The sequence below is a fragment of the Salvelinus fontinalis genome, chromosome 7, assembly GCF_029448725.1.
Source record: "Salvelinus fontinalis isolate EN_2023a chromosome 7, ASM2944872v1, whole genome shotgun sequence".
Taxonomy (NCBI): domain Eukaryota; kingdom Metazoa; phylum Chordata; class Actinopteri; order Salmoniformes; family Salmonidae; genus Salvelinus; species Salvelinus fontinalis.
In genome coordinates, this window is record NC_074671.1 from 14,595,023 (window position 1) to 14,606,598 (window position 11,576).

Genomic DNA, 11,576 nt, shown 5'->3' on the forward strand with positions numbered 1-11,576 from the left:
TGTGGGGTTTTATAAGGTTTTTTGACATGCTTAACTAACTATAAGCTAGTAGGGCTTCTTATGCATTAAAGTTTGAATTACTGACTCATGTGAACCTGTATTTTCCATTAGTCTCTACTCTTACCAGTGCTCTGTCTAACCATGAGGCCACAGCCTGAAATGTGTGTGTGTATGAAATATGTGTGTGTATGCAACAAATGTATCAGTCTGAAATGTGTGTGTGTTAAAAAGGGCGCTGTGGGCGCTGTACTGTGTGACCGAGACTGTGCTAATCTTAGAGAGACACAGGAGGGGGTGAATCATGAGACTGCTGACTGTGGTGTACAATGGACTATAACCCAATACTATAACAAACATGATTAGCAACTATATCATATGTGATTGAATACTATAACAAACGTGATTAGCAACTGTATTAAATGTGATTGGATATTGACAAACTGTTAATCTGGGTGCCTGGATGTCTGTGTGTGTGTGCTGGAAGTAACAGTTAGCTCAGAGAAGAGTGCTGGGAAGCTGTAGTTAGCCTTGAGCGAGAACAGTGGACATTGTATACAGGTGCAGATATCTCAGACAATGTTATAAAACTGTCTGACCCCAGTCTCTGGGGTGAGGGAGCGTAATCTACACAGCAAACAGCGACAAGACACCAGAGAGCGCAAAGGGGCTGGGACCAGCTTATGTGCCAACACCAACGATAGGCTGGGTGAGTCTAAACCACGCCCAGTCTCTACTCTGACAGGCCGGCTCGGAAGTGGGAACTAATCTCTGCCACGAGTATAATATACTATCTTTGTCAGAAACAAATCAGTTCTCTGTCTTATCCTGCGTGATGAAACAATGAACCCGTATATACGGAAATTGTATTTGCCATTTATTAACTTTTGAATTAAACAATTATTTTAACCAAGTTCAGGTGTACTATTGTTCCTATCTCAGTTGAACTTTCGCAACCCTAACACCACCACCACGTCACCACCATGTCACCACCACCATGTCACCACCACGTCACCACCATGTCACCACCACGTCACCACCATGTCACCACCACGTCACCACCATGTCAACACCACCACGTCACCACCACGTCACCACCACCATGTCACCACCACGTCACCACCATGTCAACACCACCACGTCACCACCACGTCACCACCACCATGTCACCACCACGTCACCACCATGTCACCACCACCATGTCACCACCACGTCACCACCATGTCACCACCACGTCACCACCATGTCACCACCACCATGTCACCACCACATCACCACCACCATCTCACCACCACGTCACCACCATGTCACCACCACCACGTCACCACCATGTCACCACCACCATGTCACCACCACCATGTCACCACCACTGCAACTAGGGATGGGTATTTGTCTTATTTTTTTACTGTTCCAGTACTCGCATGATTTTTTTTTGAGTACTCAACAACAACAACAAATTGGGAGGTATATATTTTTAGTTTATTTTATATGTGCACATTTATCTATATACCAACAGTGCGTAACAATGCCTAATTTATCATAACCATTACAGATGACAAATCCTAATTGCCCCATATACAGTGCCTTCAGAAAGTATTCACAGCCTTTGACTTTTTCAACATTTTGTTGTGTTAGACTGAATTTAAAACAAAGACCAGGGAGGTTTTCCAATTTCTCGCAAAGGATACCTATTTGTAGGGTAATAGATATTGGATATCCCTTTGAGCATGGTGAAGTTATTAATTACACTTTGGATGGTGTATCAATACACCCAGTCACTATAAAGATACAGGCGCCCTTCCTAACTCAGTTGCCGGAGAGGAAGGAAACCACTCAGGGATTTCACCATGAGGCCAATGGTGACTTTAAAACATCTAGAAAGTTTAATGGCTGTGGTAGGAGAAAACTGAGGATGGATCAACAACATTGTAGTTACTCCACAATACTAACCTAAATGATAGAGTGAAAAGTCGAAAGCCTGCACAGAATAAAAATATTCCAAAACACACGTCCTGTTTGCAACAAGTCACAAACGTAACACTGCAAAAAATTGTGGCAAAGAAATTAACTTTTTGTCCTGAATACAAAGCGTTCGAGTTGGGGCAAATCTAACACAACACATAACTTCATACTTTCAAGTATTGTGGTGGCTGCATCATGTTATGGGTATGCTTGTAATCGTTAACCTGTTAGGCGGGCTGCCCCGATGTCGGTACACTTATGACAACATCCAGCTCTATTGCAGGGCGCGAAATTCAAAATCTATTTTTTTTAAATATTTAACTTTCACACATTAACAAGTCCAATACAGCATTTGAAAGATAAACATCTTGTCAATCCAGCCAACATGTCCGATTTTTTAAATGTTTTACAGAGAAAACACCACATATATTTATGTTAGCTCACCACCAAATAAAAAAGTGGACAGACATGTAGCAGCAGCACAAGTATGATTCAAGTAGCATGCACAAGCCAACCTAACAAACCTAGAACCAACCGAAACAACCTAGAAAAAACTACCTCAGATGACAGTCCTATAACATGTTACACAATAAATCTATGTTTTGTTCATAAAATGTGCATATTTTAGCTATAAATCAGTTTTACATTACTGCTCCCATCATAGCTACATCATAGCTAGTCTGAAATCGCACGGGAGTAGCCAGAGAAAATACAGACACCAACGTCAACTACTAATTACACCTCATAAAACATTTCAGAAAAACATATGGTGGATAGCTAATGAAAGACAAAGCTCGTGTGAATAGAGCCAATATTTCCGATTTTTGAAGTGTTTTACAGCAAAAACACAATATATCGTTATATTAGCTTACAACATTAGCTAGCATACGGCAGCATTGATTCTAGTCAAGCGCTAGCATAGCACAGTTCGACAGATATATGAAAAAGCATCCCAAATTGGGTCCTTTGTTGATATTCCATCAGAATGTTGTAACGGGGTCCATTGTCCAGTACAGTCTTTAGTTGGGTTCCAGAACGAACTATTTCCCTCTTGGGTTAGCAAGCACAATGGCCGTGCGGCGCTAATCTCTCTTTCTTCAAAAAATGCTTCCGTCGCATCACGTCTAAAGTCCAGAATAAATTGCAATAATAAAATTAAAGTATATTGAAAAAACATACTTTAGGATGATTTTGTGACATGTATCAAATAATATCGTAGCCAGAGGTCATATTCACCTTTAACGAGCGTATTCCAGGAGCCGAGTCCAGGTTCTACCTCGCGCCCAGAAAAAAAATTAAACTGCGCAGGTCTCACTAGAAGATGTTGTGTTCAGTCCCTGGAAGAGATATTCGACTGCTTTTTGCTCTCACTTCCGCATTACACCCAGATGAAGGCGTGTGACGTGTTTCTACGGTCCTAAGTGACATGACCTTTTATAGACAAGGTCTTAAAGAGAGACATAGCATTTTGGAAATCTCAATTCTGGATGGGAAATGGGCTGTAAAAATAGTTCTGTTCAACTTAGAGAAATAATTCAAACGTTTTTAGAAACTATAGACTGTTTTCTATCCAATAGTAGTAAATATATGCATATTGTAAGATCAAAAATTTCTTAAGAGGCCGTTTGAAAATGTGCGCATATTTTCCAGTTTTTTCAATATTCACCCTGCAGCCAGAAGAGGTTTTAAGGACTGGGGAATTTTTGGGGATAAAAAATAAACGGAATGGAGCTAAGCACAGGCAAAATCCAAGAGGAAAACCTGGTTCAGTCTGCTTTCCACCAGATACTGGGAAAGGAATTCACCTTTCAGCAGGACAATAACCTATTGGAGTTGCTGGAGTTGCTTACCAAGAATACAGTGAATGTTTCTGAGTAGCCTAGTTACAGTTTTGACTTATCAGCTTGAAAATCTATGGCTGCCTACCAATGAACAGATGCTGTGGCTACATAACAGGATGACAGGATCCCTGAAGATGTCATAGCACACAGGACCGCAGAGATCTTCTCTCCTTTGGGAGACACGATCTGGAAGCCATTTTCTCTCACGCTCACACTCCCTCCTCCAGAATTGCTTCTGAAGGCAACAGGTCACTTCCACGACTCACTCTTGTTTGGTTAGCAGGATCTGAAGGTCACAGTTTAGGAGGAATATTATTTTGTTCTGTTTTAATTCTGAATCTGGCTGTTTATAATGAGATGAAGTCCTGCTTTAAATACTTTTTAGACAGAACAGGTAAATAATCACCTGTACCCGAGAGAGCTGAGTTTTACAGTGTTGTGCAGTATATTACCCTGGGCAGGTGAATGTCCGGATGACAATGTGAATGAGGAGTTGAATTTTCAGTCAACTAGAACCCTGTGCATTGTGGTACTGTTCTCCTCAGTGTTCTAAACCAGGGCTGCTCAATTCTGGTCCTGGAGGGCCCAAACACTTCTGTTTTGGGTTTCCACCAGGTAGAATAGCGCTCACCTGGTGTTCCAGGTCTAAGTTAGTCCCTTAATAGAAGGAGAGGATGAAAACCAGAAGTGTTCTGGCCCTCCAGGACCGACATCGAACAGCTCTGTTCTGAACCTAGCCAGGTCCCACATCTGTGTGTTCTTGTCAGCTCCGTTGTCAAGTCATTGGTATGACAGCACACACACAGCCTGGCACTCTGGCTGTTCCTAAACCTCACACTGAGAAAATTCCCGTTTTTGTCCAATTTTATTATAGAGAATAACTGGTAATAACAAGACATACATCAGGTCTTACAAATCATTTACAATACACAGGGAGGATAGAATACCTCACGTTTAGTTTGATAGCTCCTCTCAGACGGAGTCGGCCTGCTCTGCTGAGGTTCAAAGCCTACAGGGCTGGTCAGGCTGTCTCCTAACAGGTCAAACCACCTAGAGCTGTGCAACTGCCAGGACACTTCATACATACCTAGTCCTCACTGACCAGGCATCGGTCAGCTCACCTGCCTACAGTATGAACACTCTGTACCCGTCCCACTGACCAATGGGCAGGTAGCAGCACCAAGTACCTGGGTTGGTTGTTCTAAAGGAATCAACACCTCTCTCTGAGACAACCCACCACTAGATTGCTTTCTTTTTCATGGTTCTTTGAGCCAGATAGGAATCATTATCATTATTATTCCGCTCTGTCTGGCATCCTCCAGAACAGAAGCCTCTAATGGCTAAGCTTCCCAAATAATGTTACAATGAATATAAAGTGAAGTGTGACTGACTGTCAAGTAGATTTTTAAGATGAGCAGAAACATCACATGAAGGGGAAGGGCAGTGGTAGTGCACTGTGACAAGGTTGATCAAGAACAAGGGGTTTACACTCATAGAGCTCAATTACCTTTAACATTCTATACATTTCACTGTCAAACACAATTTATGTTCATTGTAAAATAAAATGGAGTTGATTTGTAAGATGATTTTTGACCTATCAACATGTATTGACACACGTATCATCATCAATAAATGCTGTTGCACTAGACAGAGATTCTAACTATGCTGTACTTTTACAGAGGCCTTCGCTGGTACGATTCTCAGAGGGGAGAGCTTGCAGTAACTACCCAAGTACGGAAAGACTCTCTCAGTGAAAGTGTGTTTAATAGTGTGTAAACATGTGTTCTCATCAGGGTCAAAGAATGACAGTGCTCCTCTGTCCCAGTCCAGCTGTACTCTGATCCTCTTGGGTTTCTTTGCCACAGGGAGGACACTGGTTGATTCTGGTGGGCAAAATGCACCGTATTTACCTTTGAAGTGCCAGAATCGCCAGTGTCCAGTATTAACTGCTCCCTTCCTCTGGACAGACTTTTTCATCACACCCAGTGACCAGAATGCATTGTTCCCAACCTCAACGTCCCAGCTGTGTGTCCCTGAGTTAAAGCCCTCAGAACCCAAGACCCATGCATAGTAATCAAACCTCTCTGGGTTATCAGGGAGCTGCTGTTTCTCATTTGTGCATTTCACAATGGTCAGATTCTCAGATAGGACGAGACCTGGGTGGGCAGTGTTAGGGTCCAGAGTGACAGGACCTGAGTGCAAAGAGCAGATTTACTAGATTAGAACTGTGGGTGATTTCTAGTTGATGCTGTTTAAAAATATATATATTTTTGGATGCCTGGAAGAACAAGTCAAATGTATAATAGTTGTGTACCACTGTCAATGATACTGGTTACTTGCACTGCACAGTTGACGCTCAGGCAGATAAATGCATTTTAGTATAATCATAAATGGATATTTATTTACTGTATTTCACAATGCCCTGCATCGCCTCCCAGACTCTGAACTGCAGGTTTCCCAGGTGTTTGGCCACGTCTATCAGCGCTCCTGAGACCAGCTGTGGATCCGGCAGTGTACACTGGGCTCTGAAAGAACATTCAGGAGTCAGTGCAGCTGTTGCTGTAGGGTTGGTTTCAGAACCACAGAGAAGAACATTCAGGAGTCAGTGCAGCTGTTGCTGTAGGGTTGGGTTCAGAACCACAGAGAAGAGAGAGATAGGAGGCAGATCACTTTTCTTACCACTGTGGCCTTATAGTTCTGAAAAAATAGAAGACAAGACTAAATTAAACAATCAATCAATATTTATCAATCAACCAATACACATACCAACACATCATGTCAACTTAGAGAGCGCAGTGCTGACCTGTAGGAATGAGATGTCTTCAGCTCTCAGCTCCTCCTCGAAGGCTCTGATTGTGTCTGAAAGTGATGATATCTCTCTGCTCATCTCCTCAATCTTCTCCTTCATCACCTGACTCTTCTGCTCCTCTTCCTCCCTCAGAACAGCTATCCTCACCTCCTCTTCCTCTGGTAGAAACTGATGGAGCTTCTCAAATCCCTTTCTAATCCGTATCTCTGTGCTCTGGGCCTTGCTCTGGAGACAGTGAGAGGAAAGGCATTACATTATTTAAATGTTCCTTTCTAATCCGTATCTCTGTGCTCTGGGCCTTGTTCTGGAGACAGTGAGAGGAAAGGCATTACATTATTTAAATGTTCCTTTCTAATCCGTATCTCTGTGCTCTGGGCCTTGTTCTGGAGACAGTGAGAGGAAAGGCATTACATTATTTAAATGTTCCTTTCTAATCCGTATCTCTGTGCTCTGGGCCTTGTTCTGGAGACAGTGAGAGGAAAGGCAGTAAACTATCCGCATGAACACTGGATCATACATATTCTGCACAACGCTATTGAGTCATTGTCCTTACTTTAATATGCTTTGCTGTTTCATCACAGATATCTTTAACTTCATTAAAGAACTTCAGCTTCTTCTGTAAGGGCTTCAGGACAGTCTGGAGTTCCTCCTGGCATAAGCAGATGTTGAGTGAATATGAGAGAGAAATAGATGGAGGAGTCAAAGTGTATAAACAAAGGGGAATTTTTAGGAACATCCCATTCCATGTTAAAATGTGACGTGAATACAGGTTAGAATGCTGTGCTAATATAGTTCTTCATTATCACTTAACATGCAGACAATGGCCGCTGTTTAATAATGCTGTCTTTTTAGTTTTTCTGTGTGTTCCTATTACTATTTGTATTCTACTGTACCCTGTGCTCCTGTGCAGCTTCGTCTATGGGGCAGCAGTCATGTTTTTTGTGGGTTTTTGAGGTCTGACACACCACACAGATGGGCTGTTTATCGTCCAGACAGAAGAGCTTGAGTTTCTCGTTGTGCAGATTGCAGCGCTCCTCAGACTCCCCTGAATCTCTCCGCCTCCTCTCCTGTAAGAATGCCTCACACAGGTTCTTTAAGACCAGGTTACAGGGAGGATTGCCTTTTGATCTGCTTCTCTTCCTGCACACTGGACATTCCTGAGATCGCCTCTGTTTCCAGTATTTCTGCAGACAGGCTTTACAGACACTGTGACTACACGACAGGACCACAGGATCCTTGAAGATCTCATGGCAAAAAGGACAGGAGAGATCCTCCTCAGGAGAAGCTGATCTGGAAGCCATTCTGTTTTTGAGACACTCCCTCCTCTGGAATGACTTAGAGAGAATCTTAATGTCATACTCCTCGCATCTTCTCTCCCTCCTTCTCAAACCCCATTGGAGGAGAAAGTCAGAGGGGCGGGACCTCTGGCTTTCTCATCCAATGGGTTTTGAGAAGGAGGCAAGGAGGGAGGACACGAGGAGTATGACATTGAGATTCACCCTCTGCCTAGTACCAAAGTTAACTTTCAAGGCTTTAGAAACGAAACTGTGATTCAGCCAGCTGCAGCTTGAGGTCAGTGTTTGGCTAGTAATCCTTGCTGTGTAAAGGCAGTCTAGTCACTGGGAGTAACTGAGCTTGTTCCCTTTATTCCAAAGGGGTGGAGCTTTCTGAGACCAGGAAACTTATTTGGCATGGCAGTGCACACGTTCTTATAATACCTCAGTGAGCTCACGTAGAGAAATCAGGAAGCACAGGGGCTAGGGGGAGTGGCTAAGAGGTAGGGCTAGACTGTCTGAGAGATACAGCTACCCTCACCCAGGGACAAGCCCCACCACACTGTCCCTTCTCTGCAGTCCAGGAGCCATACATATCTATTAAACCTCTCTGTTTTGACAGTAAGCTGCTGTTGCTCTTCACTGCGTCTCACACTCATCAGATCCTCAGACACAATGAGACGCGGGTGGGCGGTGTTTGGCTCAAGAATCACAGGAGCTGAACAGAGAAAACTAGACACAATACAAATATCTGTGATTTTAGACTATACTGGTTCCCTGTATACTGTATTGCAATATTTATATTTAATCCAAATAAAATGTGATTGATTGATTGAATTAATACTCATTGTATTTCACAACCCTCTGCATCTTCTCCCAGACTGTGAACTGCTGGTTGCCCAGGTGTTTGCAGTGGTGGAAAAAGCACTCAATTGTCATACTTAAGTAAAAGTGAAATACTACTTGAGTAAAAGTAAAATACTACTTGAGTAAAAGTACAAATACTACTTAAGTTAAAGTAAAATTTGAGTAAAAGTCTGAAAGTATTTTCTGAAGCAAACCAGACTGCACCATTTTCTTGTTTTATGTTATTTACAGATAGCTAGGGGGACACAAACACTCAGGCATCATTTACAAACGAAGCATTTGTGTTTAGTGAGTCCACCCGATCAGAGTCAGTAGGTATGACCAGGGATGTTCTCTGTGTGAATTTGACTTTTTTCTTGTCCTGCTAAGCCTTTGAAATGTAACAAGTACTTTTGGGTGCCAGGGCAAATGCATGGAGTAAAAAGTACATTCTTTTGGTTAGGAATGTAGTCAGACCCCCTGCAGGGTCGCAAAACAATCAGATGCATCCGGTTTTCAGGGGAAATGGAAAGAGAGCCTGTGACACCACTTCCTCTTTTGGATGTTGACAAGGTGACACTCCATCTTAACTCCTCCTCCACATTTACTGGATTGGTTCTCCAGTGCAGAAGAGAACCTCCCCCAACAGTTTTTTTTGTATCTTCTACGCCTGCTACATTTGGTTAGGTTCAGAGTGAAAGAGAAGAGAGAGAGAGGAGGCAGGTCACTTAACTTTCCCTCAAGGCCTTAAAGTAATTACCAGACTGATTACAGCTGCAGTGAACCGTTCATGTAAGCTCGGGGGATCAGGCGGCTCAGAGGCTATTAAAGTTCTGCAGAGGAACAAAAGGCCATATTAAATGTACTTAACGATCAAACAATCAATAACAATCTGTCAATCAATAAAAACCGACAAATCACGTGAATTTAGGTTAACACTTCCTTTCAAGGGTCCTTAATACTGTGTAATCACACGTGTAAATACACTGTAACAAGTATTGTAGTTAAAGTAACTCTAACAATTCATATTTTACAATGTACTAACAACATGTACCTGGTAGTAATTGTGGTCTGTAACTACATAAGTGTAGCAATGAATGCTTGTTACCATGCTTGCTACAAATGGGCAGGTTTCCACTAAATTCACCAACTTTGTGTTTTGCTTCTTCTCAGCTGCATCCGATTAATTAACAACTGTGACAAAGTTTGGGATCCCTTGTGGCTGCGCTGGGTTTCTGAGAGATTATACTCTATGTTCATAGGCTCTAATTACTTAACCATGAATGTGCACCTTTCAAAATATATCTCCAGTCAACATTGTTGCAAGCACATTCCCCCAAAATAAAGCATGCCATCTGGGTTAACTTGGTTGAGCTTACGAAAGCAGATGTAATACGAGTGTCATCCCAGAGGAGGAATAAGACACTATTTCAAAGCACATGTGTTGTTTGTCTAAGTACAATGTAATTCCTATTTCTTATACAGGATTTAGCTAGTGAAAATGAAGTCTATCTTGAGAGGTACTTATTTGTAATGAATGGGTACTTTTACAGTACATTACCCATCCTGACAAGCTGGTCCTCATTTTAAAGCTTTTGAAAGTGCGATCCAAGTGAGAGAATAAACACACTAGTACAATGTAGAGTACATTTAATATTTGCAATGTAATTACTAGGTGTTACATAGGATTTGGCTAGTTAGAATTTAAGTTTATCTTGAGGGGTACTTACTTGTAATTATAGTGTACTGATAGCCAGTGGTGGAAAAAGTACCCAATTGTCATACTTGAAAGTAAACATACCTTAATAGAAAATGATTGAAGTAAAAGTGAAATACCCAGTAAAATACTACTTAAGTGAAAGTCACCCAGTAAACTACTACTTAAGTGAAAGTCAAAGTATTTGGTTTTAAATATACGTAAGTATCAAAAGTACAAGTGTATATATATATTTTAAACTTTATTTAACTAGGCAAGTCAGTTAAGAACAAATTCTTAATACAATGACAGCCTACCCAAACAGAAAAATAAAAACAGTACTTTTCACTGTGTGAGATGTAAGGTGCGCCGTGAGAGAGTGTGAACAGGGTCAAATGCGTGTCTCACGGTCAATGCTTGAGAGTTGGCAGTACTAGTATTAGCTAGCACGCTAGCTAGCAAGTTTCCTAACCTTGGCTGGCTAGCTAGCTAGCTAAGTTACCTAACATAAAACTGACAAATAGCAAATACAAATCTTTGGCTATACTATGGTCACAGATTGAACAATGAGACAGATATTTCACCGGATGTACACTACCAATATAAAGTTTGGGGCCACTTAGAAATGTCCTTGTTTTTGAAAGAAAAGCTATTTTTTTGTCGTGCTTTTCTTCAAAAACAAGGACATTTCCAAGTGACCCCAAACTTTTGAAAGGATAGAATGTATATTGATAGAATGGATATTGATACATATGGATAGATATTGATAGAATGGATATTGATAGATATTGATAGAATGGATATTGATAGATATTGATAGAATGGATATTGATAGAATGGATATTGATAGATATTGATAGAATGGATATTGATAGATATTGATAGAATGTATATTGATAGATATTGATAGAATGGATATTGATAGATATTGATAGAATGGATATTGATAGATATTGATAGAATGGATATTGATAGATATTGACAGAATGGATATTGATAGAATGGATATTGATAGATATTGATAGAATGGATATTGATAGAATGGATATTGATAGATACTGATAGAATGTATATTGATAGATATTGAAAGAATGGATATTGATAGAATGGATATTGATATTGATAGATATTGATAGAATGGATATTGATAT

The 11,576-nt window shown here is 41.1% G+C and overlaps 1 protein-coding gene across 1 annotated transcript; it reads right to left on the reverse strand.

Annotated features, from left to right (window-relative positions):
• Window positions 1-4,646: 4,646 nt before the first annotated feature.
• On the reverse strand, window positions 4,647-7,978 carry LOC129859025 (zinc-binding protein A33-like). The gene is made up of 6 exons (XM_055928335.1): window positions 7,503-7,978; window positions 7,163-7,258; window positions 6,604-6,834; window positions 6,473-6,497; window positions 6,207-6,323; window positions 4,647-5,992 (listed from the first exon to the last, which is right to left on the reverse strand). The coding sequence occupies exons 1-6, from the start codon at window positions 7,908-7,910 to the stop codon at window positions 5,457-5,459; spliced, it is 1,413 nt and encodes a 470-aa protein (XP_055784310.1). The 5' UTR covers window positions 7,911-7,978; the 3' UTR covers window positions 4,647-5,456.
• Between the last annotated feature and the right edge of the window lie 3,598 nt (window positions 7,979-11,576).

Excerpts from the sequence above, each read along its gene's own strand:
- LOC129859025 (XM_055928335.1), bottom strand. The coding sequence starts at position 7,910 with ATGGCTTCCAGATCAGCTTCTCCTGAGGAGGATCTCTCCTGTCCTTTT. Across the intron at positions 7,259-7,502 it reads AAGCTGCACAGGAGCACAGG|GAGGAACTCCAGACTGTCCT; the intron begins GTACAGTAGAAT and ends TGCTTATGCCAG. Across the intron at positions 6,835-7,162 it reads AAACAGCAAAGCATATTAAA|AGCAAGGCCCAGAGCACAGA; the intron begins GTAAGGACAATG and ends CACTGTCTCCAG.